A 21,923-nucleotide genomic window follows, 5' to 3' on the forward strand; every position below is an offset into this window, starting at 1 on the left:
CAGGTTGAATCCAGTTGATCTTTCCTATAGTTTTTCCCCCTTGTAAAACGATATCCTTTTAGGTGCAGCTCTTCCTGACCATGGCTCCTGTCCCCGTGCTTTAATAAAATCACCTTTTTGCATCAAAAAATATATATCCTTTTAACTTTTTTTAACATTTTTTAAAGTTTATTTATTTTTGAGAGAGAGAGAGAAAGAGCTGCGGAGGGGCAGAGACACTGGAAGATAGAAGATCCAAAGTGGGCTCTGCCCTGACAGCAGAGAGCCCCATGCAGGGCTCAAACTCATGAACCGTGAGATCATGACATAAGCCAACATCGGATGCTTAACCGACTGAGCTATCCAGGTGCCTCCTTTTAATTTTTTAAAATTTTTCATTTATGTTTTTTACTTTAGAGAGAGAGTGTGTGAACTGGGGAGAGGGGCAGAGGGAGAGAGAGGGAATCTGAAGCAGGCTCCATGTTCAGTGCAGAGCCCAATGCAGGGTTCCATCCCACGACCCTGGGATCATGACCTGAACTGAAATCAGGAGTCCGAAGTTCAACTGAATAAGCCACGCAGGCGCCCCATAATACCCTTTTTAGAAATTTAATTCTTAGTATAGCCCCCCTCTCTTCACCCCTACTCTCGAGGTTACCACTCTTAATAATTAAGTGGTCTCTTCCTGACTGTTTTCTATTTATAGATGCATAAATGTTTATGTATTTTTTTAATAAAAATAGGATCATGCCATACAAATTGTTCTGCAACATGCTTTTCTGGAACGTCTTTTTTAATAGCTTCATTGCATCACATTGTGTGACTACACTATAATTTCAACCATCCCTATTGGTGGAATTTTAAGTGTTTGCAATTTTTCATTATTATAAACTGTAGTGAACATCCTTACATCTGTTTGTAGTTGTACCAGTGTTTCTGTAGAATACATTTTTAGTGTAATATGAGGTTGATAGCTTTAAATATTCATTGATAGGTAATATCAAACTGCCTCCAAAAAAGATTATACCAGTTTACATTCCTTCCAGTAAGCAGTGTGAGAGGCAGAAGCAGGTGAATGCAGTGACTAAAACAGCTGGTCTGGCAGCTGCATTTTCAAGGTTGGCTTTAGTTCCAACTGTGGATTGGAACCATGGGTTTCCTGGAATGTCTGAATCTCTCAATGAATGACCTAGATTTGCTTGGGTCAGCCTTTTCTCCCAAAGAGAAAATGGGCTCATTTTATAGCCTCTTTGGCCTTTGGATCACTGGTACCCAAGACTGAGGATTTTGTAGAACATAGAATTATTGAAAACCAAAAGCAGAGCAGCCTAAGGAATATGACCAGGTTTTAAATGGATAAGTTTACAGTCAGAGATATCATCACCAAAGCACTCATTCTGCTTAGAATACTTGCTTTGTGGGACACCTGGGTGGCTCAGTTTGTTGAGGGTCTGACTTTGGCTCAGGTCATGATCTCCCAGTTTGTGAATTTGAGCCCCACATTGGGTTCATTGCTGTCAGTGCAGAGCCCGCTTCAGAGCCTCTTCTGCCCCTCCCCCATTTGTGCGTGCTCTCTCACTCTCTCTCCCAAAAATAAACATTAAAAAAAGAACACTTACACTGAAAAATATAGAAAGCTTATGAAAGAAATTGAAGAAGATACAAAAAAATAGAAAAATATTCCATGTTCATGGATTGAAAGAACAAATATTGTTAAAATGTTGATACTACCCAAAGCAATCTACGTATTCAATGCAATCCCTATCAAAATAACACCAGCATTCTTCACAGAGCTAGAACAAACGATCCTAAAATTTGTATGGAACCAGAAAAGACCCTGAATAGCCAAAGCAATCCTGAAAAAGAAAATCAAAGCTGGAGGCATCACAATTCCAGACTGCAAGATGTATTGCAAAGCTGTAATCATCAAGACACAAAAACAGTGGCATAAAAACAGACTAGTTTTTTGGAACAATGGAACAGAATAGAGAACCCAGAAATGGACCCACAAACATATGGCCAACTAATCTTTGACAGAGCAGGAAAGAATATTCAATGGAATAAAGACAGTCTCTTCAGGAAATGGTGTTGGGAAAACTGGATGGCAACATATGGAAGATTGAACCTGGACCACTTTTTTACACCATACACAAAAATAAACTCAAAATGGATGAAAGACCTAAATGTAAGACAGGAAGGCCTCAAAATCCTAGAGGAGAAAGCAGGCAAAAACCTCTTTGACCTTGCCCGCAGTAACTTCTTCCTCAAAATGTCTCCAGAGGCAAAGGAAACAAAAGCAAAAATGAACACATCAAGAGGAAAAGCTTCTGCATGGCTAAGGAAACAATCAGCAAAACTAAAAGGCAACCAACAGAATGGGAGACGATATTTGCAAATGACATTATCAGATAAAGGTTTAGTATCCAAAATCTATAAAGAACTTCTCAAACTCAACACCCAAGAAAACAAATAATCCAGTGAAGAAATGGGCAAAACACAATAGACACTTTTCCAAAGAAGACATCCAGACGGCTAACAGACACATGAAAAATTCTCAACATCACTCATCATCAAGGAAATACAAATGATACCACAATGATACCACCTCACACCAGTCAGAATGGCTAAAATTAACAACTCAGGTGAGAATGTGAAGAAAGAGGAACGCTTTTGCACTTCTGGTGGGAATGCAAACTGGTGCAGCCAATCTGGAAAACAGTATGGAGGTTCCTCAAAATATTAAAAATAGAACTACCCTACAACCCAGCAATTGCACTACTAGGTATTTATCCAAGGGATACAGGTGTGCTGTTTCAAAGGGGCACATGCACTATTGACAATAGTTTATAGTAGCACTATCGACAATAGCCGAAGTATGGAAAGAGCCCAAATACCCATTGACAGATGAATGGGTAAAGAAGATGTGGTATAAATATTCAATGGAGTGTTATTCAGCAATCAAAAAGAGTGAAATCTTGCCATTTGCAACTGTGTGGATGGAACTAGAGGGTATTACATTAAGTGAAATTAGAGAAAGACAAATATCGTTATGACTTCACTCGTGGAATTTAAGATACAAAACAGATGAACATAAGGGAAGGGAAGCAAAAATAAGATAAAAACAAGGAGGAGAACAAAACATAAGAGACTCTTAAATACAGAGAACAAACTGAGGGTTGCTGGAGGGATTGTGGGAGGGGGGATGGGCTAAATGGGTTAGTGGCATTAAGGAAGACCCTTGTTGGGATGAGCCCTCGGTGTTACATGTAGGGGATGAATCACTGGATTCTACTCCTGAAATCATTATTGCACTGTATGCTAACTAACTTGGATGTAAATTTTTAAAAATTAAAAATTAAAAAGAACACTTGCTTTGTACATAGTAAACAATATTCTCTATGCTTATGATTATTGTTTTCTTCCCCTCCCAATCCTCTGGGTACTCTCTTCCTTTCATTTGAAGCTTGTCCAAATTTACAAAACTGCAACATTTTTATCAGCTGTTAACCACACCAAACTGTTAAGAATTGCCTAGTAAAGTTGAACATGCACATAATTAATGATTCCACTTCTAGTTATGTAACCAGAGAAACATTTGCACACGTACCCCAGGAGACATGTGTGGGAATATTCACAGCAGCATTCTTGTAATAGCAAAAAACTGGAGACAACCAAAATGCCTATCCATAAGAGAATGGATATCTAATTGTATATTCAGACAATTGTATATTTAGGAACAGTGAAAGTGAATGAACTATATGGATAAAATAATGTTGAATGGAAGAAGTCATAGATAAATGAATATAATATGATTCCATTTATATAAAATTCAAAAACAAGTAAGACAAATTTTTAGGGATATATACATGTATATTTGCTTAAGAAAAGCAAGAGCATGATTAACACCAAATTTAGTAGTTATCTCTGGTGGGAGGATTCCAGCAGGGAGGGGCACACAGGAAGCTTCAAAGGCGCTGTTAATGTTCTGTTTCTTAAGCTGGGTCATGTTAACATGGCATTGGTTTTATTATTGTTCCTTTAAATTGAATACACAGTATATTACGTATATATGTATTGTTACATATATATGTAACATATATATATAAATATACATATATATATTACGTATATATGTATAATATCTTTCAAAATAAAAAATATAAAAAATGTTAGTAAAATACCTCTTTTTGTCTCTTTGTTTAACCTTTGGTTATCTCTGAAATAGTGACCCTCCTCTTTTAGTCCCCCACCACTTAACTCCTAAGGTCTATTTGACCTCTGTGTAGCTGGTGGTACCACTCCCACATGCCTAGGCCATCGGGCACTTTCACCAGGGGTAGAAAGCGAACTCTATATGTCTGGTATTTGAGAGAATATGAGAAGGAATATATAATAATTTGTGAAAGTGACCACTTTAATATGCCTTAGCAGATTCAAACACTGCTCTTTATCATAAAAGAACAGGGATCTAAAAGCAGTTTATGGCTTTTGTGTTCTAGATCTGGCATACTTTCAGACATAAAGAGAGCTCTGTGCCTTGTATTTCCTAACACTTCATATCATGGCATCTAGACACAGATTCTTGAAAATACTACACTAATTCAAGAAAATAATAAATGATACAATTTTTCTGGTTCTTTTTTCCTATAAACTTTCTAACATTCTAAATGTTGAAGTTAAGGTAGGTTGAGAATTTAAAGAGAATAGCTTTGTATCTGATCCTAAGTGCTAAGTTTTCCAGAATCAAAATCAAGGCAAAATTGTAAGGATTAAGAATTTTACAAGCCAAGGAATGCCAAGAATTGCCAGCAAACCACCAGAAGCTAGGAAAATATTGTGGAACAGATTCACCCTCACAGCCCTGTTGGCACCTTAATTTCAGACTTCTAGTCTCCAGAACTACAAGACAATTCTGTTTAGCCCATGATGCTGAAATAACGGCTGCCTCTGTTACTTGTTAGGTTACACGAAAAATGACTGCTGACAGTCATTGAAGGGAGACTTTATTGGCAATGATCCTTTCAGTAAGTACACAGAAACCATTGTCAAGGATCCATTTCAACTTTTTAAAAAAGATTTTCTTATTCATTCATTCATTCATTCATTCATTCATATTGAGAGAGACAGAGAGGGCACAAGTGTGTGAAGGGCAGACAGAGAGAGAGAGAGAGAGAGAGAGAGAGAGAGAGAGAAGCAGGGCTCACCTGAAGCAGGGCTCATGCTCACCCAATGCAGGGTTCAAACTCACCAACAGTGAGATCATAACCTGAGCCAAAGTCAGATGCTTAACCAACTGAGCCACCCAGGTGCCAAGATTTTATTTTTAGTCTCTACATACATTGTGGGGCTCAAAAACTCACAGCCCTGAGATCAAGAGTCTCATGCTCCACCAAGTGAGCCAGCCAGGCACCCCTCAACTTTTTAAAAGTTAGAAAAAAAGTTCTTTTTCTTTTTTAAACTTTATTTATTTTTTAGACAAAGAGAGACAGAGCATGAACGGGGGAGGGTCAGAGAGAGGGAAACACAGAATCTGAAACAGGCTCCAGGCTCTGAGCTGTCAGCACAGAGCCCAATGCAGGGCTCGAACTCATGGACTGGGAGATCATGACCTGAGCCAAAGTCGGTTGCTTAACTGACTGACCCAGGTGCCCCAAAAAACTTCTTTTTTCACATTCATATGTAGTTTCTCTGCCATTCAAGAATTAAAAAATCAGATTTCTAAATCCATAGCTATATTAGTTATCAACAGAAAGTTGATAATTGAGATGACTTTGTCTCGTTAATAGTCCATTTTATTTATTTATTTTTTTTAATTTTTTTTTTCAACGTTTTTTATTTATTTTTGGGACAGAGAGAGACAGAGCATGAACGGGGGAGGGGCAGAGAGAGAGGGAGACACAGAATCGGAAACAGGCTCCAGGCTCCGAGCCATCAGCCCAGAGCCTGACGCGGGGCTCGAACTCACAGACCGCGAGATCGTGACCTGGCTGAAGTCGGACGCTTAACCGACTGCGCCACCCAGGCGCCCCCTTAATAGTCCATTTTAATCACTCAGTATGCTGTCATAATTCAGAACAAGTGCAGCCTTCATTTGTCCATCAGTAACACTTCTAAATATTTACTAAAGGAATGATAAAGATAAAACACTTAGATAAGAATTTCAAGAAAATCAGGGCACCTGGGTGTCTTAGTTGGTTGATAGTCTGACTGTTGGTTTCAGCTCAGGTCTTAATCTCAGAGTCGTGAGTTCAAGCCCCACATCAGGCTCTGCGCTGGGCCTGAAGCCTACTGAAAAAAAAACCAAAAAAAAGAATTTCAAGAAAATCAGAATCTTTGGGGCGCCTGGGTGGCTCAGTCGGTTAAGCGTCCAACTTTGGATCAGGTCCGATCTCACTGTTTGTGAGTTTGAGCCCCGCATCCGGCTCTGTGCTGATAGCTCAGAGCCTGGAGCCTGCTTCATTCAGATTCTGTGTCTCCCTCTCTCTCTCTGTGACCCTCTCTTGCTCACACTGTCTGTTTCTCTCTCTCTCTCTCAATAAATTAATAAATAAATAAATTAATTAAAAAATGAAAATAAAAAAAAGAAAATCAGAATCTTTGAAAAAGCCAAAGGGAAAAAAATGCTCAAAATCAATGACCCAAAGAGAAACAAAAAACTTAATGCCCCAGGGGCATGTGCCTGGGTGATTAAGTTGGTTAAGCATCTGACTCTTGATTTTGGCTCAGATCATGATCTCTGCACTGACAGTGTGGAGCCTGCTTGGGATTCTCTCTCTTTCTTTTTCTCTCTCTCTCAAAATAAATAAATAAACTTTTAAAAATCTTAACAAAAAAACAAAAAGTAACTTACTGCCCTATAGTATCACAATTAAAAAAAAAATGATTGCTCCTGTTGCTAACTCCATGGAGTCATTGGTCACATTCCCAGGTCTTGCTTTCATCCATTAACTTGCACTTTTAGAGTTGGATTTGATCCAGTTTTACTACTTTCTGGAAGATTTCATATGGAAATTTAGAAATTTAGAAATCTGGAGGTGCCTGGGTAGGCCAGTCAATTAGGCTTCCACCTTTGGCTCAGGTCATGATCTCATGGTTCCTGAGTTTGAGATCTCATGGTTCCTGAGGTTGAGCCCCAGGTTGGGCTCTCTGTTGTCAGCACAGAACCCACTTTGGATCCTCTGTCCTCCCTCTGCATCCCCCTCCCCATCCCTCCCCGGCTCACACATGCACACTCTCCCTCTCTCCCTTTCTCTCTCAAAAATAAATAAACATTAAGAAATTTTTTAGAAATCTGGGGCATTGTTCCTCCTCAATGTGATGGGAAGGAAAGGTGTAACTGGTTGTTGTTTGCTAATTATCCATAGCTACCTCAGCAGAAGACACAAAGCAAAGGGATTTAGCAAGTGTTGTTCCCCAGTCTATTGGCATTTATTCATGTTGTCCTTCCTAAGCAAGGTTACTATAAACTGAGTTTTATCATAAGGTTACTAAAAAACTTTCAGTTTTTGCTCTATTAATCTTCAATATGAAAATATTATTTAGTTTTCAACTCAGGAGGCATTCCCAGAAGCTGTTATAGCAAGAGGGATGCTTTCACATAATAGCATGCAGCTCAGGGAATTATTTGAGCAAAGAAAAATGTTTCTGGTTGGTGTTGCAGGCACAGAGAATACCTAGATTACTCTCAAACTTCTTCAGGCCTTGTCATGACTGTTTTCCTATAACTGGTTCTCCAGTGAGACCATACTTCCTAATGGTGAGGAACAGACTAAACTCACTTCTGTCATTGCCTGGCTCTCCAAACCAATTTTTGTGAGCCCTGCAGCTCAAGGTCTGGGTTTTCCTTGCAAGAGTTAATAAAGTGGAGGCACACCAAAAAAAATTTGTTTTTCATTTGGTTTCAGTTCTTCCTTCAAAGCTCTGTCCTGTCACCAACTAAACACCAGACAGTTCTTCCCAGAGCACCTCATTCTTGAAGAGAGTGGGTTTTCCTGAAACTGGATTTGGAGAATGAAGACCCACTCCCTGGCACTGAAAAGTAAAAGAGCTGAAATATCTTGGTAGTGCTTTTGACTGTGCAATGATTTTTTCTCTTGTTCTTCCAGCGGTTGAGGAGTCCTGCAATAGTTCAGGATAGGCCTTGTGAAGAAGAACCCCGGTGTTGATAGAGAATGGTCTCCCTGACCTGTGGTGTACTGACAAATTTCTGGGAGTGATGGGGGGATCTTTCCAAAGGTAGGAGGCATTCCTGTAGAAGTCCCTTGTTCAAGTCTTGCAGTTGCAGTTGCGCCAGTAGATGGCGCCTCTAACTTTTTTACTGATGTACTACAAATTTATTTTTCCGTTGCTAACCCAAGGTCCACCCGCCCCCCTCCCCGCCCTTCTCAGCGCCCATCGTGGCCCTTTAAATAATCTGGGACGTTTTTGATTCTTTTGATTCTCTTAGAAAAAGTTAAAATAGGCACAGTTCTTACAGGTCAAGAGATTATAGAAAATGCAAAAACTGGGATTGTCATGGCAAGTATCACTGCAATTTCATATGAAAGAAACCACAATGAACTAAGCATGAAAACAGGTAAAGAACTGAAGACTGGAAAAGTGAGCCTCCACTCACATTTTTTTTTTTTTTTTCTCCAGACACTTTCAGTGCCTTGTATTATCAGGATTTCTACAGCTGAAGATTTTCCTTTGGGAAAGCAATCCACTTGCTTTTTATTTGTACAGACTGGACTCATGAATAGACTATAAGTTTTCCATAGGCACTGGTCACTGCCAGAAGCAGGCAAAACTCAGAGAAATGATGCAGGCTTGCCAATCTTTAGAGAGGTTGCAGTCCTAATGGGCAATTGAAAAACTGTCTGGCAAGTCCTGGGGGAAACCCAGGGAGTTACAGTAGCAACTAGAAGGAGTGTAAAGGCCCGACAGCAACAGAGAGAGCACAGGGTCCAGTTGCAGGGAATCCAAGAAGGAGCTGCAGGTTGCAGGGCAAGGGGGAGGCTGGTTGATGTGGATGATGTCTAAGCTGAGATCTGAAGGAGGAGCAGGAGCCAGCCAGGCAGGGGTGAATTGGAAGGAGGTACAGGGGAGTAGGAACATGTTCCAGGGAGAGGAGTGGGAACAGCATCTGTGTAGAGAGAGAAAGGCCTAGTTCAGGTTAAGGTCAGTATCTTCACGGTGCTTTAGAAAAGTCTCCTCAGAGATTCTTACCCGTTTTTGTGACATAAACCCCTTTGGCAGTCTGCTGAAGTCGTTGGGTCCCTTCTCAGAATATTGTTTTTAAATGCATAAAATTAAGTTTGTTGGAATTCAAAGGCAACACTTCTGTTGGAATACAATTATCAAAATATTTTTAAAATCTGTGTTACAATAATATAATAATGTATGTACCTTCAGGAATGTGTAACATTACAAGATGTATTGGCAAGTGTAATAACTATTATTTTGAAATAGTTATGAGCATGTAAGGGGATATAAAAATTTATTAAAATATCTGTGATTTCTCTCGGTAACAAAATCACAGGCAACGTTAATATTACTGTAGTTTGTTGCTTACCTTTACTGAAGGCAGTGCTTTCAATGATAGATTAGTGAAAATAAAGATGCATTTTTTCCTCCAACCAAATAACCAATTGAATTCTATCCATAGACACTTTATGAGTGTGTGGAAATCAGACCGAAAACCTTTCTTAACAGCAGGGTGGTGAATGGATTGAAAGAGCAAGACTGAAGACAGTTGCTGGGGTGAGCCAAAGCCCTCAACTCAGGGAGGCATCAATATTCCCAAGGGATTTGGATTTAAGGAGGGCGGAACCAGTGGTGCCAGCAGAGCAGGGGCTTCTGCCTTCCACTCTCAGTGCTGCAAACCTTGCGGAAGCACCAGCCAGGTGCCAGGTTCTGTGGCACTATGCAGCGTGCTCAGCCTTGTGAGAGAGAGAACATGTAAATCATTTCTGCAAGGGATTAATGAGCACTAAATACTAATCTCTGTCATGGTATTGGATGCTGATTAAGACCCACCGGAGCTGGACAGACTTGAGTTACACTGCCCTTTCTTACACAGTTTACAGAAGCTGTATAGCCTCCGACAAACTTATCTTTCAGTGTACTCATCTGTAAAAAGGAGTAATAAAAATGTCTATCATGATCATAGGGTTATGATGAGTTAAAGTGATGTAATTCATTGTGGCGCCTGTAGATAATAAATAGAGGATAAACAAAGGCTAAATATGAGTTGAATAAATCTGCCTGATGACCTTTGAAGAGGAGAACCCCTCTCTATTCTTTTTCTCTCCCCTGTGCCTCCCTCTCAGCTTAAATCTGAGAGAGAGTTTAACACTTTCTTCTCTGGGAAGGTAGCCGTGTTTCAGGTCTTCGCTCTCTGGCTTCTAGATACTGCCAAGGTTCCATATGTTGTCAACATCTTTTTAATGTTTCCCAGTGTATACTTTTCTTGAGCACATGCAGCCTGCTGGGAGCTGGAAGAGAATCTTCAACACTGTGCCTCCAAGTGGCTTTTGCAGTGAAACCTGGTATTTCATAGCAAGGACAGGTATTAAAAACCTTGGGGTAAGAGTTTATAGCAATTAAACTCCCTCACTCAGAAGCTAGGTTAATTAAGACGGAGCAGACCAGCATTGGAATATGTAGGGATGGCAATAACGGTAGAATTCTATGCACTGTTGCTTGTTTCATATAAAAAGAAACTAAATCAAGCACACATGTGTTCTGGAATGTTTCTTTCCCTGTCTTCTTTATCTGTGAGGTGAGAGTGCTCCAAAAGACAGCTTTTGGCCAAACCTGACATTGGTGACGTCAGAATAAATTGACTAGTAAATCCGTAACTGGAATTGCCAACTATTTTCACTCGCATAATTTACGTCAGTCCGAGGCAAAAAGATGCGTTCGACGAGGATGGGATTCGAACCCACGCGTGCAGAGCACAATGGATTAGCAGTCCATCGCCTTAACCACTCGGCCACCTCGTCCCAGAAGCCTAGTGCTTCCTGGTAGCTATAGGGAGTAATACTAGGGGGATATGACGCAATGTTCTGGAAGTCGCCATTTTGTACGGAAACAAAGATCCGATATTGTTATAGCAAGTAATCAAAAGAAGATGGCTGCTCCCGCAATGTGAGGGATCTATAATGGGGAGGGACCAAGGAAAATTCGGTTGAAAACGAGATAACCTTGAAAGAAGTAAAACTGATACACAGACTGGGAAAGAAGTTTGCTTAAAGGAGTCGGGTACTGGGTTGTTCCGGAGCCTAAGGGGCGGAGCCGACGCGTAGAGCAGCTTTGCGCATGTGCAATAGCTAGGCGGTTAGATTTGAATACCTCACTGAGGCAGTCTGGGCGTTGTGAGGTGAAGTTGGTGGGTGGCTGCGGGCTCTTTCTGAGGAGCGCGCGGACCCCAAAAAAGTCTGAGGAGCATTTGTCAAGCATTTGGACTGCGGTGGGTAAAGAGAATGATTCTTTCGTTCCAGGGTTCCGTGGCGGAGGCTTTAGGTTTTTTCTGGGCGCTCTGAAGGCCCGGCGGAGGTGGGGACGCTCCCTCCCTCTTCCTTGGCGGCCTCCGAAAGCGCTGGGCCGGGAGTAGAAGTTTCTGCCTGCTTGGGGGACCTTTGCTCACCCGGGCTTGCACTTTGTGCGCCTTTCTCCTCCCTAGCACTTCTCCCTCCACACCTGGGCCCGTCGGGCCTGCTTGGATTGCGGGTCCGCGGCGCCCCGCCTTGCCATCTCTTCTGTCAGCGCTCCCGGACTCTTCCTCGCTCCCTGCGACTCCCGGCGGTTTGTATTTCCCACTCTTTCTTTTCGTAGCTATAAATGAAGTGACAGCGATGAGCGGTTTTAAGTGCTCTACTGGTCGTAGTTTATTTGCAGTGTCTGATCCGTGTGCTTAGCAGCACCGAGCAGACATTCGGTTTCATGCAGTAACAAGAACATTAACAAATAAAGCCAGTATCAGTACGCCGCAGGCGAGTTTTGGCAAATCTCCCTGTGTCATTTGTAGCTCGGAGTTAAACCCCCTTTTTCTTGCTGCTTATCTCAGTAATAGAGTTTAAGAAAAAATTTTCTCAAAACAGTATTGCCAATTGGATTTTTAGAGATAAAGTTGTAGAGATACGACAGAGAAAACCAGAGCAGAGCTTTTCACTTCAGTTGAATTGGATCACTCGAATTCCTCAGATATTTATTGGGTTCCTTGTCTTGTGCTAGGGCCGGGAGCAATGATGCAGAGTCCCTAATCTGGAGGAGTTTACACACAGTCCAGAAAGGGAAATGATTAATATACACAAATATTTAGAATACAAGATAATGTAAAGGATGGTAGGAAATTGTAAGGTGGTAAGGGAGCACGGGAAGGGGAAAGCTTATTGGATGCTTTAGGCACTGGAGACTAAAAGAGGCTTTGTGGAGAAAGGGGCATATGAGGTGGCACTTGTAGAGAAGGATGCTTTGCAGAGTCGAGTCAGCCTAAAATTTTGCTAATTAAAGGGTGGGTTCAAAGCAGTATAATTCTTTTTAACTGCGTGAATGAATGGCTGGAAATGTATAGAAGATGACAGATACAATGTTTGGAATGGTAGTATCAATGACGTGTTTGATGCTAAATAAGAGCATAGAAGATGCTCTAGATATTGATAATGCTGTCCAATAAAGATTTCAGTGATAATGGTAAGGTTTTAGATTTGTGCTGCCCAATATGGTTACCATTAGTCACAAATGACAACTGAATGCCTGAAATGTGGCCATTGTGAGTGAAGAACCGGATTTTCAATTTTATTTCTTATAAATTAAATTTAAATAGCTATTGTATTGGACAGCACAAGTCTAGAGCCTATATTAGTGGACACCATGGAATACCTTAATTCTAGGTATTGGTAGTGTAAATGTAGGAGTAGGCAAAGAGCCAGGTAGAAAATATTTCACGTTTTGCAGTCTACGTGGTCACCTGGTCACCAGCATGGTCTCTGTTGCATGTTCTTTGTTTTTCGTTTTGTGTTCTTTTTCTTTTGTCTTCTACAACCCATTGAAAATGTAAGAAAAAACACTCATATAAGGGCTTCTTTGGCCCAGTAGCTGTAGTTTGCACACCTCTGGATTATTTAGACTAGTAATTACCAAACTTTTTTGGCTCAAGGTGCCCGAAGGTCAAAAAACAACAACAACAACAACAAACACACACAAAAAACAAAAAACACATAATAGTTCCATTTATTAAGTCATTAGGTCCGAACAACTTAAAAAATTAAGTTGTAATAAATTTGTGTCCTAACTGCTTAGTAGCCATTTGAAAAAAAAATAATATGCATAAATTGAAGGAAAAGATAATATATTTTCTTCTTAAGTAATCTCAATTATTTACTAATTGGATATGTTTGCTTGTTGAACACTACACAACTTCTCAAATCTTGGAATCATACTGGACACTGCCACCCTCGTCTCCTGTACCATGTTGATAAAAAATATGTGCTTCATATCATAGTGACTGCCAAAAATCCAACTTGGCAATAATATGTTATCAAAACTAATGTAATACAAATGGGTACTGTTTTGAACAAGTAGTATTCATGGTGCCTGACAGATGTCAAGAATTGCTGTTTCTCTCAAAAATTTAAAATCCTAGGACGCTTCTGTGAGTATGCTGTAGCACCCTTGGGTGCCAGGTGCACACTTTTACAACCAATCAATAATTAGTTAATGTGAGAGCAATAAAGAGTTCAACCATAACAGCATTTTATAAATGAAGCTTAACATGATCTGGGGTACCTATTTCTGTTGAAAGTGGAACTTACAGTTATATAACAATTTTTTTTTAAAGGAAGACCTAAATAAGCTTTGAATCTCATTTAATTAAGTGCTGCAGACCAGTAGGTCTGCAGGTTAGATAGGACTATTTCAAACAGTGAAGATGTTTAGGTGATCTTGATTTTATAGTATTTAATATTTTTATCTGTGAATTTTGTTTTTTTTATTTAAACATTTTAAAAAATGTTTATATTTATTCTTGATAGAGTGTGAGTTGGGGAGGGGTAGAGAGAGAGGGAGACACAGAATCTGAAGCAGGCTCCAGGCTCTGAGCTGTCAGCACAGAGCCCCATGTGGGACTTGAATTCATGAACCCATAAGATGATGACCAGAGCCAAAGGCCAACACTTAACCGACTGAGTCACCCAGGCGCCCCTCTGTGAATTTTGAATGTGTCACTGAATTTAAAAATATTCTCGAAAGGAGAAAAACTATGGAAGTCAGTGATGGTAGAGGTAACTTAAAAGAATTGTTTCTTAATTACTCATTCAAATATTTATTGAGCTCCTATTATGTACAAAGCATGTGCTAGTTTCTCAGAATATAATAGTGAGGGTAAGAGATACCAGCCTTATTCTCATAGGGTTTATTAATGGGTCATAGGTAGTTTGAGGAAGTAACAGGAATAATTACTTTACATAACAGACTTTTAAATTGTAGTTGTGGTAATGCTACAAAAGAGACATACACAATGCTACAAAGGGTGCTTTTCGTGGCTTTTTTTTGCCAAAAGAGAATAACAAATATAAATTCAGTGGCTCGGGAAAGAGCTTTGTGTGTGCAGGAATGGAAATGCCAATGTGGCTAGCATAGTGAGGAAGACAGTAGCATCAGGTGAAGTGTGAAGTCTGAGAGGCAGGTGGAGACCAGATCTTGTAGAGCTTTGTAAATCCTGGTGAAGAGTTTATTCTCAGTACTATGGGAAGCCATTGAAGGGTTTTAAGTAGGTGAGTCTCTTAGATGTAACTTATGTTTAAGAAGATAACTGTCAGGGTACTTGGGTGGCTCAGTTGGTTAAGCCACTATCTCTTGGTTTCGGCTCAGGTCATGATCTCACGGTTCATGGGAACAAGCCCTGGGTTGGGCTGCGCACTGCTGCACTGACAGCATGGAGCCTGCTTGGGATATTCTCTCTCTCTCTCTCTCTCTCTCTCTCTCTCTCTCTCTCTCTCCACACCCCCCTTACCTCCTCTCCCCTCCCCCCTTCACACAGTCTCTCTCTCTCTCAAGATAAATAAAGCTTAAAAAAAAAAAAGATAACTGTCTATGTAAATAAGGGACTATGGGGGATTGGAATGAAAGTAGGGAGACCATTAGGTGCATTTTGCAATAGTTTACATGAGAGGTAATTGTAGCTTGAACTATGTTGGGGGCACCGAAGATAGAAGTGAATGCATTTGGATATATATAATGCATGTGGGATATAAATTGGAAAAAGAACTACTAAGATTTTGTGAATAACAGAATTGGAAATAGGTGTCCTACTTGTTTAATCCCAGAGGGAGATGTTCAGTTTCACCATTAAGTTGATGTATGCTGTTGGTTTTTTAAATAGATATGGCTTGTTAGATTAAGGAATTTATCCTCTCTTCCTAGTTTGTTAGGCTCTTCTTTTTTTAAACATGAAAGGATGTTAAAGTCAAACTTTTTTCATCTGAGATGATCTTATGATTTTTCCATTTGATCTGTTGGTATGGCAAATTGTAAAGTTGATTTTCTAATGTTGAGCAAGTTTTGCATTACTGGAATAAAACCAATATGACTAAGATGTATTATTCTCTTTACAAATTGTTGGCTTCTTTGTGCTATCTATTTAGGATTTTTATATTTATGGTGCTGAAATTGGCATGTGATATTTCCTTTCTGGTACTGTACTTATTTGGTGTGGGGGTGGGTGTGTATGTGAGATGGAGATGGTTGCAAGTAAGAGCTTTCATTAAATACAAAATAATTACCCTAAAATGGTAAAAGTGGTTGCTTTTAAGGAGAATAGTGAAGTGCAGGGGGCTGCTATTTTTAAAAAATTATCTTGAAAAATCAACTTCTAGAAATATTGTAAGTAGGTATGGGTATTATATGTGAGCAGGAGTAAGTGAAACCAGAAGAATGGATAAACAAATTGAGAAAGTTATGGAGGATGAAAGGAGAGGGTCTGAAATCAAATTCTAATAGATGCCCATCATCTTGCTATATTGACAGCTAATTGAATAAATTGATATTAAAAAAGAAGCAGATTTTTGTTTCAGTTTGAAGTTCAGATTCATTATGAACTATTGTCCCTTAACTTGGCTTTTGTTATATATGATGAAAGCATGTAAAATATCTTTTAAGTATCTGGGTTTTTTTGGCGTTTTCTTTTGTTTTACTTCTAAAATAAGAACTTTGATGGAATAGTTTATGTATATGGAATTAATGATGTGGTAGAAATGCTAATACTGTTGGATAAAATATGTAGCTATTCTGTTCTCTGAAGTCTGCAGTAGAATTTTTTCTTAACACAGAGGTGAGGTTCTAAAGTTAATGCATAGGGTGCCTGACTGGCTCTGTTGGTTGAGCGTCCTACTCATTATTTCGGCTCAGGTCATGATGCTGGCTCAGGTCATGATCCTGGGGTCATGGGATACAGCCCCTTGTTGGTCTCCGTGCTGGGTGTGGAGCGTGGTTAGGATTCTCTCTCTCTCTCTCTCTCTCTCTCCCTCTCTCCCTCTCTCCCTCTCTCCCTCTCTCCCTCTCCCCCTCTCTCCCTCTCTCCCTCTCTCCCTCTCTCCCTCTCTCTCTCCCTCTCCCTCTCCCTCCCTCCCTCTGCCCCTCTCCTGTGCATGCACACACACTCTTTCTAAATAATAATAATAATAATAATAATAATAATAATAAAATAAAATAAAGTTAATGCATTTAGTATAGTTATGTGTAGATAGGAACTAAGACCAGTTGAGGAAACTTCAGCTTATGTCTCTTATTTCACATTTGGAAAGAGAAATATTCATTGAGTGGAATTATAAGCATAATCAGCTACACTTTTTATTTTATTTTATTTTTTGCTATTTATATTTTAGAGAGAGAATGTGCAAATGGGGGAGGGGCAGAGAGAGAAGGGGACAGAGGATCTGAAGCGAGCTCTGCACTGACAGCAGTGGCCCCCGTGCAGGGCTCAAACTCATGAACCATTAGATCATGGCCTTAGCCGAAGTCAGTGCACAACCGACTGAGCCACCCAGGCTCCCCTCAGCTACACTTTTTAAATGTTATTTTCATGTCTTAAAGATTTTTTGCTAAGTACTCACAGGTTGAATTTTCATAACATAAATATGTATATTATGTATTTTGATACCTAATTGATTTCATTTGGGGATTGAATTATTATATAATCCACAAATTCTTATAACTAAGGTGAATTTTTATTTGAAATATTAATACCCATCTCATCCCAGTCAAAGTTAGTCACTGATTTTATCTTGAATATGAGAATTATCCAGGAGTATTAATTATAAAGGGGTAGTTTAAACTCAAAATTTCTCTTGTTTTATAGCCTCATTGTATAGCTTTTGCTTCCCTTTTTTTTTGGTCTTCCCCCAGAAAGTAATTCTGAAGTCACAACTTTGCTATTAATCTCTTCATAGTTTTTAATTTCTTTTCTTTCTTTCTCACCTTTTCTAATGTTGTATATTTGTTTCAGAAAAAGATTTTCTTCAAAAAATGGATGGGATGTCTTCAGAAGCTAATGAAGAAAAGTAAGTTCATGCAGTGTAACTAAAAATGTTAAATTCTGTCAGAGAAAGATACTTTTCCTATTAGTAAGAACAACTGATAACTTCTGAACTCTTTTTCCATTTTGCTCCAAGGAAAAGAAGTAAATGTTACAAAGTCATAGCTCTCTTTGCCTTATCTTTGTGTTTATATATCTAGCGTCAAAATTAAGAGGGACTTTAGAGACCACCTCCCATCCCTTCAATTTAAGGATGGGAAAATTAAGGCCCAAGGAAATGAAGTGATTGGTCTAAAATTGGCATCACAAATTGGTGGCGTGTTTATAGCCTACACACTTCTTTTTTTTTTTCCCTTAAACAATGTTTTTACATTTTTGGATTAGTTGCTAAAATTTTCTCTTGAAAAATTGAGTGTAGCAACACTGGGCTTATATTCTTGTGGCAACCACTAACCTGATCAGAGTCATGACTGTGACCATTAGACTAAGCAGGAGCTCTCCTTTATCATCTCAACACTGCCTGTTTTTCTTGCATTTACTAAATTATCTGTTTGGCCTCCATAGGCATTTTAATTTTCAAAACCGCTCTAAAAATCACACAGTAGTAAAACCAGAGCTAGATTCTCTTGGTTTATGACCCATTTATCTTATAATTGTACCTCTGGGGGGCACCTGGGTGGCTCAGTCGGTTAAGCGTCTGAATTCAGCTCAGGTCATGATCTCACGGTTTGTGGGTTTGAGCCCCACATTGGGCTCTATGCTAACAACTCAGAGCTTCGAGCCTGCTTCGGATTGTGTCTTCCCTCACTGCCCCTCCCCTGTCCGTGCTCTCTCTGTCTCTCAAAAATAAACATTAAAAAAATTTTTAATTGTACCTCTGTACATATGGTACATTATGTTGTACTCATGGTTATTTCAAAAGATATTCTTGTAGTACACGTAAGTATTTTAAAACACTGACTTTCTAAATACTGAATTTAACGTCATATAAATTTTGCTAAGTGAAGGTGATGCCATGTGTTAATTGAAAGTGATGGCCGATTTAAGGATGCTGTGATGATGGCTTTTGAAAATTCAGTCTTTCATCAACATGTCTGTAAATTTTTTTTTCCTTTTTCAGTGACAATATGGAGAGACCTCTTAGAAGAAGACATTCCTCAGTAAGAAACATTTAAGTTAATAATTGTTACCTTTTTTTTGAATGATGACTATATGCCACAGTAATTTTGACTATAGCATCACCATCTGGCTCCACTTTGCTCTCTGGATAAAAGACTGAAATATTTAATTGGTTACACAATTCTGTAAATATACTAAAGTTTGTATTTTATTAATTTCTTAGTAATTTTATCAATTGTATGCTATGTAAATTATACTGCACTAAAGTTAAAAAATGTATTTAAGCAGTGTAGTAAGACACAAAAAATCCAACTCAAACTGATTTTAGCACAAAATTTATCCAAACAGAACGATGACTTTTAGCACAACTTAACAGGGGTTCCAATAATATCACCAATACTAGGATTTTTTTCTCACTTTTCTACTGATTGCTTCCTCTGTATAATCTCCAATGTCAGACAGGCTCTCTCCCAATGATTACTACATATAGCTCTCCCAACTTCCAGTTTCAGGTCCTAAATGAAAAAGTGTCTGTTTCCTCAAGATAAAACAAAAACAAGACTCAGGATCGAATCATATTGGCTCAATTATCTTGTTATAGGTCAAGTCCTCATTCCTGAACTGCTCACTAATGATGAGAGAATATCATGTGCACATTGTTATAGACCAGGGCTACATGTTGTACCCTAGGGTTGGGGTGGGGCTTACCCAGAGCACATGAGATGAAGGTAGGCAAAATAATTGAGGTGGGTGGGCAGGGAGAAGGGAGTAGATACCGAGTATTTAAACCAGCCACAGAGTATAGCACTGCACAGTATGAATTTGAGGAGTTTTAGAGGCTTTCACAGAAATTTTAACATCTCTACCTTTCTCCTTATGATATAACTTGAACTGATTATTAATGGATATGCCAGATTTTATTGAATAATTCTAATTCTTCTAGATTTTGAAACCCCCAAGGAGTCCTCTTCAGGATCTCAGAGGTGGGAATGAAACAGTTCCGGTAAGTCTCTAGTGCAAATGCTTTATATAGATGACTATTTTCAGTGATAATTTTAACAGTCAGGAATTTATTAGCTATATGAAGACAGACATCATAAATGATTTTTAGTTGAATGTGTACAAATAAGCATTCCATGACCCTCAGGTTAAAATCCAAACTCTTGAGTAAGCTGGCACTCTTGATTTTTAACCCCCATTTACTTTTCCAACCTTCTTACTTGCCACTCTCACACATGTATCTCACCATTCAGGATTGCTTACTATTCTGCAAACATGACACAGACTGTCAAGCCTGTAAGAATTTACATATGATATTTCCTTCATTTAGGTGGTTAGTCCTTCATTCTTCTTTGTCTTCCCAACATTCTATTAAAAACTTTTTTCAAACATTTTGAGAAGTAGCAGGAATTTTAGAGTGAATGCTCATATAGTCATCCCTTAGATTCTACAATTAATATTTTATCAAACTTTATCGTAAATCTGTAGCCCTCTTTATTTGGTAATTCCTGTTTACCCTTTAAGACTCAATTTTGGTATCACTTCTCTCAAAAAATCATCCCTCAATATCTTCTAATTGTCTGCTGATGTCTATTCTAAATGGAGAACTCTTTAAGGGTGGGTACTTTATCATGTGTTTTTTCAATTTATTTTTCCTGGTATAGTTGCCTTTCAGTACATTTTGTTGACTGATGAAATGCATATAGTTTTGGAGACCATATAATTTTGAATGTTTACTCTATTTCGGCCTCTCTAATGTTTCTCAAATACATAAAGCTTTTTCCTGCCTCAGGGCCTCTGCATACATTCTACCTACAAGGCTTTCTCTCTACCCAGTGCTTTATCTGACTATTTTAACTGATCCTTCAGGTTTCAAATATACTTCCTCAAAGTAATCTTTCCTGATTCTTAGGCTAGATTAGTTTTTTTTTTTTAATACAATTTTCCTTCATAACACTCATCACACTTTGAATTTTATATTTGTGTAGATTTTTTGTTTCAGTATCTTTGTCACCATAATTCCCAGTATAGAGTAGGGGCTATATTTGTTTCCTTTACCATTATTTTTTCATCACTCAGTACAGGAGCTGGTGTGTGTGTGTGTGTGTGTGTGTGTGTGTGTGTGTTAAAAACTTAGTGAACATTGAATAAGTAAATAACAGATTCATAGACTCCTAAAGCTTTAAAACCAATAGGACCTCAACAGTAATCTTAAATCCAATTGCTTATTTTTTTAAAAATGTTTATTTTTTATAGATGAGAAATATAAGGTCCAAAGAGGTTAAATTTTTGTCCAAGTACACGTAGTTAGTGGCAGACTTCAAATTTGAGCTCTAATCTACTAATTTCTAGCTCAGTGCTCTTTCCAGTACACCACACAAATTTCAGTTTTTCTTTTTCCTTTTATTATTTTTTATTATTTTTTTAAAGCTTATTTATTTTGAGAGAGAAAGAGTGAGAGAGCATGGGCTGGGGAGGGGCAGAGAGAGGGGCAGAGAAAGAGAATCCCAAGTAGGTTCCATGCTGCCAGCGCAGAGCCTGACACAGGTTTTGATCTCATGAACTGTGAGATCATGACCTGAGCCGAAATCAAGAGTTGGAGGTTTAATGGACTGAGCCACTCAGGTACCCCTTTTTTTTTTTTTTTTTTTTAAAGTAAGAAGTATACTAGTATCTGTTAGTTTCAGTATTTACTATGTCATTATTATTGTCCTAGTAAGCTCAAGGCCAGTTGTAGTGTTTGCTAGGCTATTAACAGAGAGGATGAACATTCCTGATTGTTTGTTATAATAAGACACACTCAAATATTAAGAATTAACATAATAAAAGTCTCTGTGGATTTTGTTTGTTTCTGTCTTTTGCTTTTTGTGTTTGGTATCTATGTGAGTAAAAATGTTTGCTCTTGTTAAGGAAAATGAGAGAAAAAAATAGTGTTTTATAATGAAAAAATGCTCAGCATCACTAATAGAGAAGTGCAAATCAAAACCACAGTGAGATATCAGCTCATATCCATTACTATGGCTACTGTAAAAAACAACAGAAGGGGTACCTGGCTGGCTCAGTTGGTAGAGCTTGTGACTTGATCTTGGAGTTGTGAGTTCAACTCCTATGTTGGGTGTAGAGATTACTTAAAATAAAATCTTTGGGATGCCTGCATGGCTAAGTCCGTTCAACTCTTGATTTGATTTGATTTGATTTGATTTGATTTCGCATGATCTCATGATCATGAGACTGAGCCTCACATCGGACTCCATGATGGATGTGGAGCCTGCTTAAGATTAACTTTGCCTGGGGTGCCTGGGTGGCTCAG

At 38.8% G+C, this 21,923-nt stretch overlaps 1 protein-coding gene and 1 non-coding gene across 4 annotated transcripts in view; one reads left to right on the plus strand and one right to left on the minus strand.

Annotated features, from left to right (window-relative positions):
- Nucleotides 1-10,882: 10,882 nt before the first annotated feature.
- Nucleotides 10,883-10,964, minus strand: TRNAS-GCU (transfer RNA serine (anticodon GCU)). Its single transcript has one exon. It is a non-coding gene; the product is annotated as a tRNA-Ser (tRNA).
- Nucleotides 10,965-11,075: 111 nt separating this feature from the next.
- Nucleotides 11,076-21,923, plus strand: part of KNL1 (kinetochore scaffold 1) — a 66,759-nt gene continuing 55,911 nt past the window's right edge. Inside the window, exons 1-4 of one of the 3 annotated variants that reach the window (XR_007453793.1) lie at nucleotides 11,076-11,431; nucleotides 17,465-17,519; nucleotides 18,615-18,654; nucleotides 19,557-19,616. Coding sequence is in view for 2 of the 3 variants with exons in the window: in XM_049613356.1 (XP_049469313.1) it covers nucleotides 17,485-17,519; nucleotides 18,615-18,654; nucleotides 19,557-19,616 (135 nt within the window). In the remaining variant the exon portion in view is untranslated. Of the gene's footprint in view, nucleotides 11,432-11,453; nucleotides 11,767-17,464; nucleotides 17,520-18,614; nucleotides 18,655-19,556; nucleotides 19,617-21,923 lie in introns of those variants that run through there. The other 2 variants (XM_049613356.1, XM_049613358.1) reach the window with 2 other exon arrangements.

The sequence above is a fragment of the Panthera uncia genome, assembly GCF_023721935.1.
Source record: "Panthera uncia isolate 11264 chromosome B3 unlocalized genomic scaffold, Puncia_PCG_1.0 HiC_scaffold_1, whole genome shotgun sequence".
In the NCBI taxonomy this organism is placed as follows: Eukaryota; Metazoa; Chordata; class Mammalia; order Carnivora; family Felidae; genus Panthera; species Panthera uncia.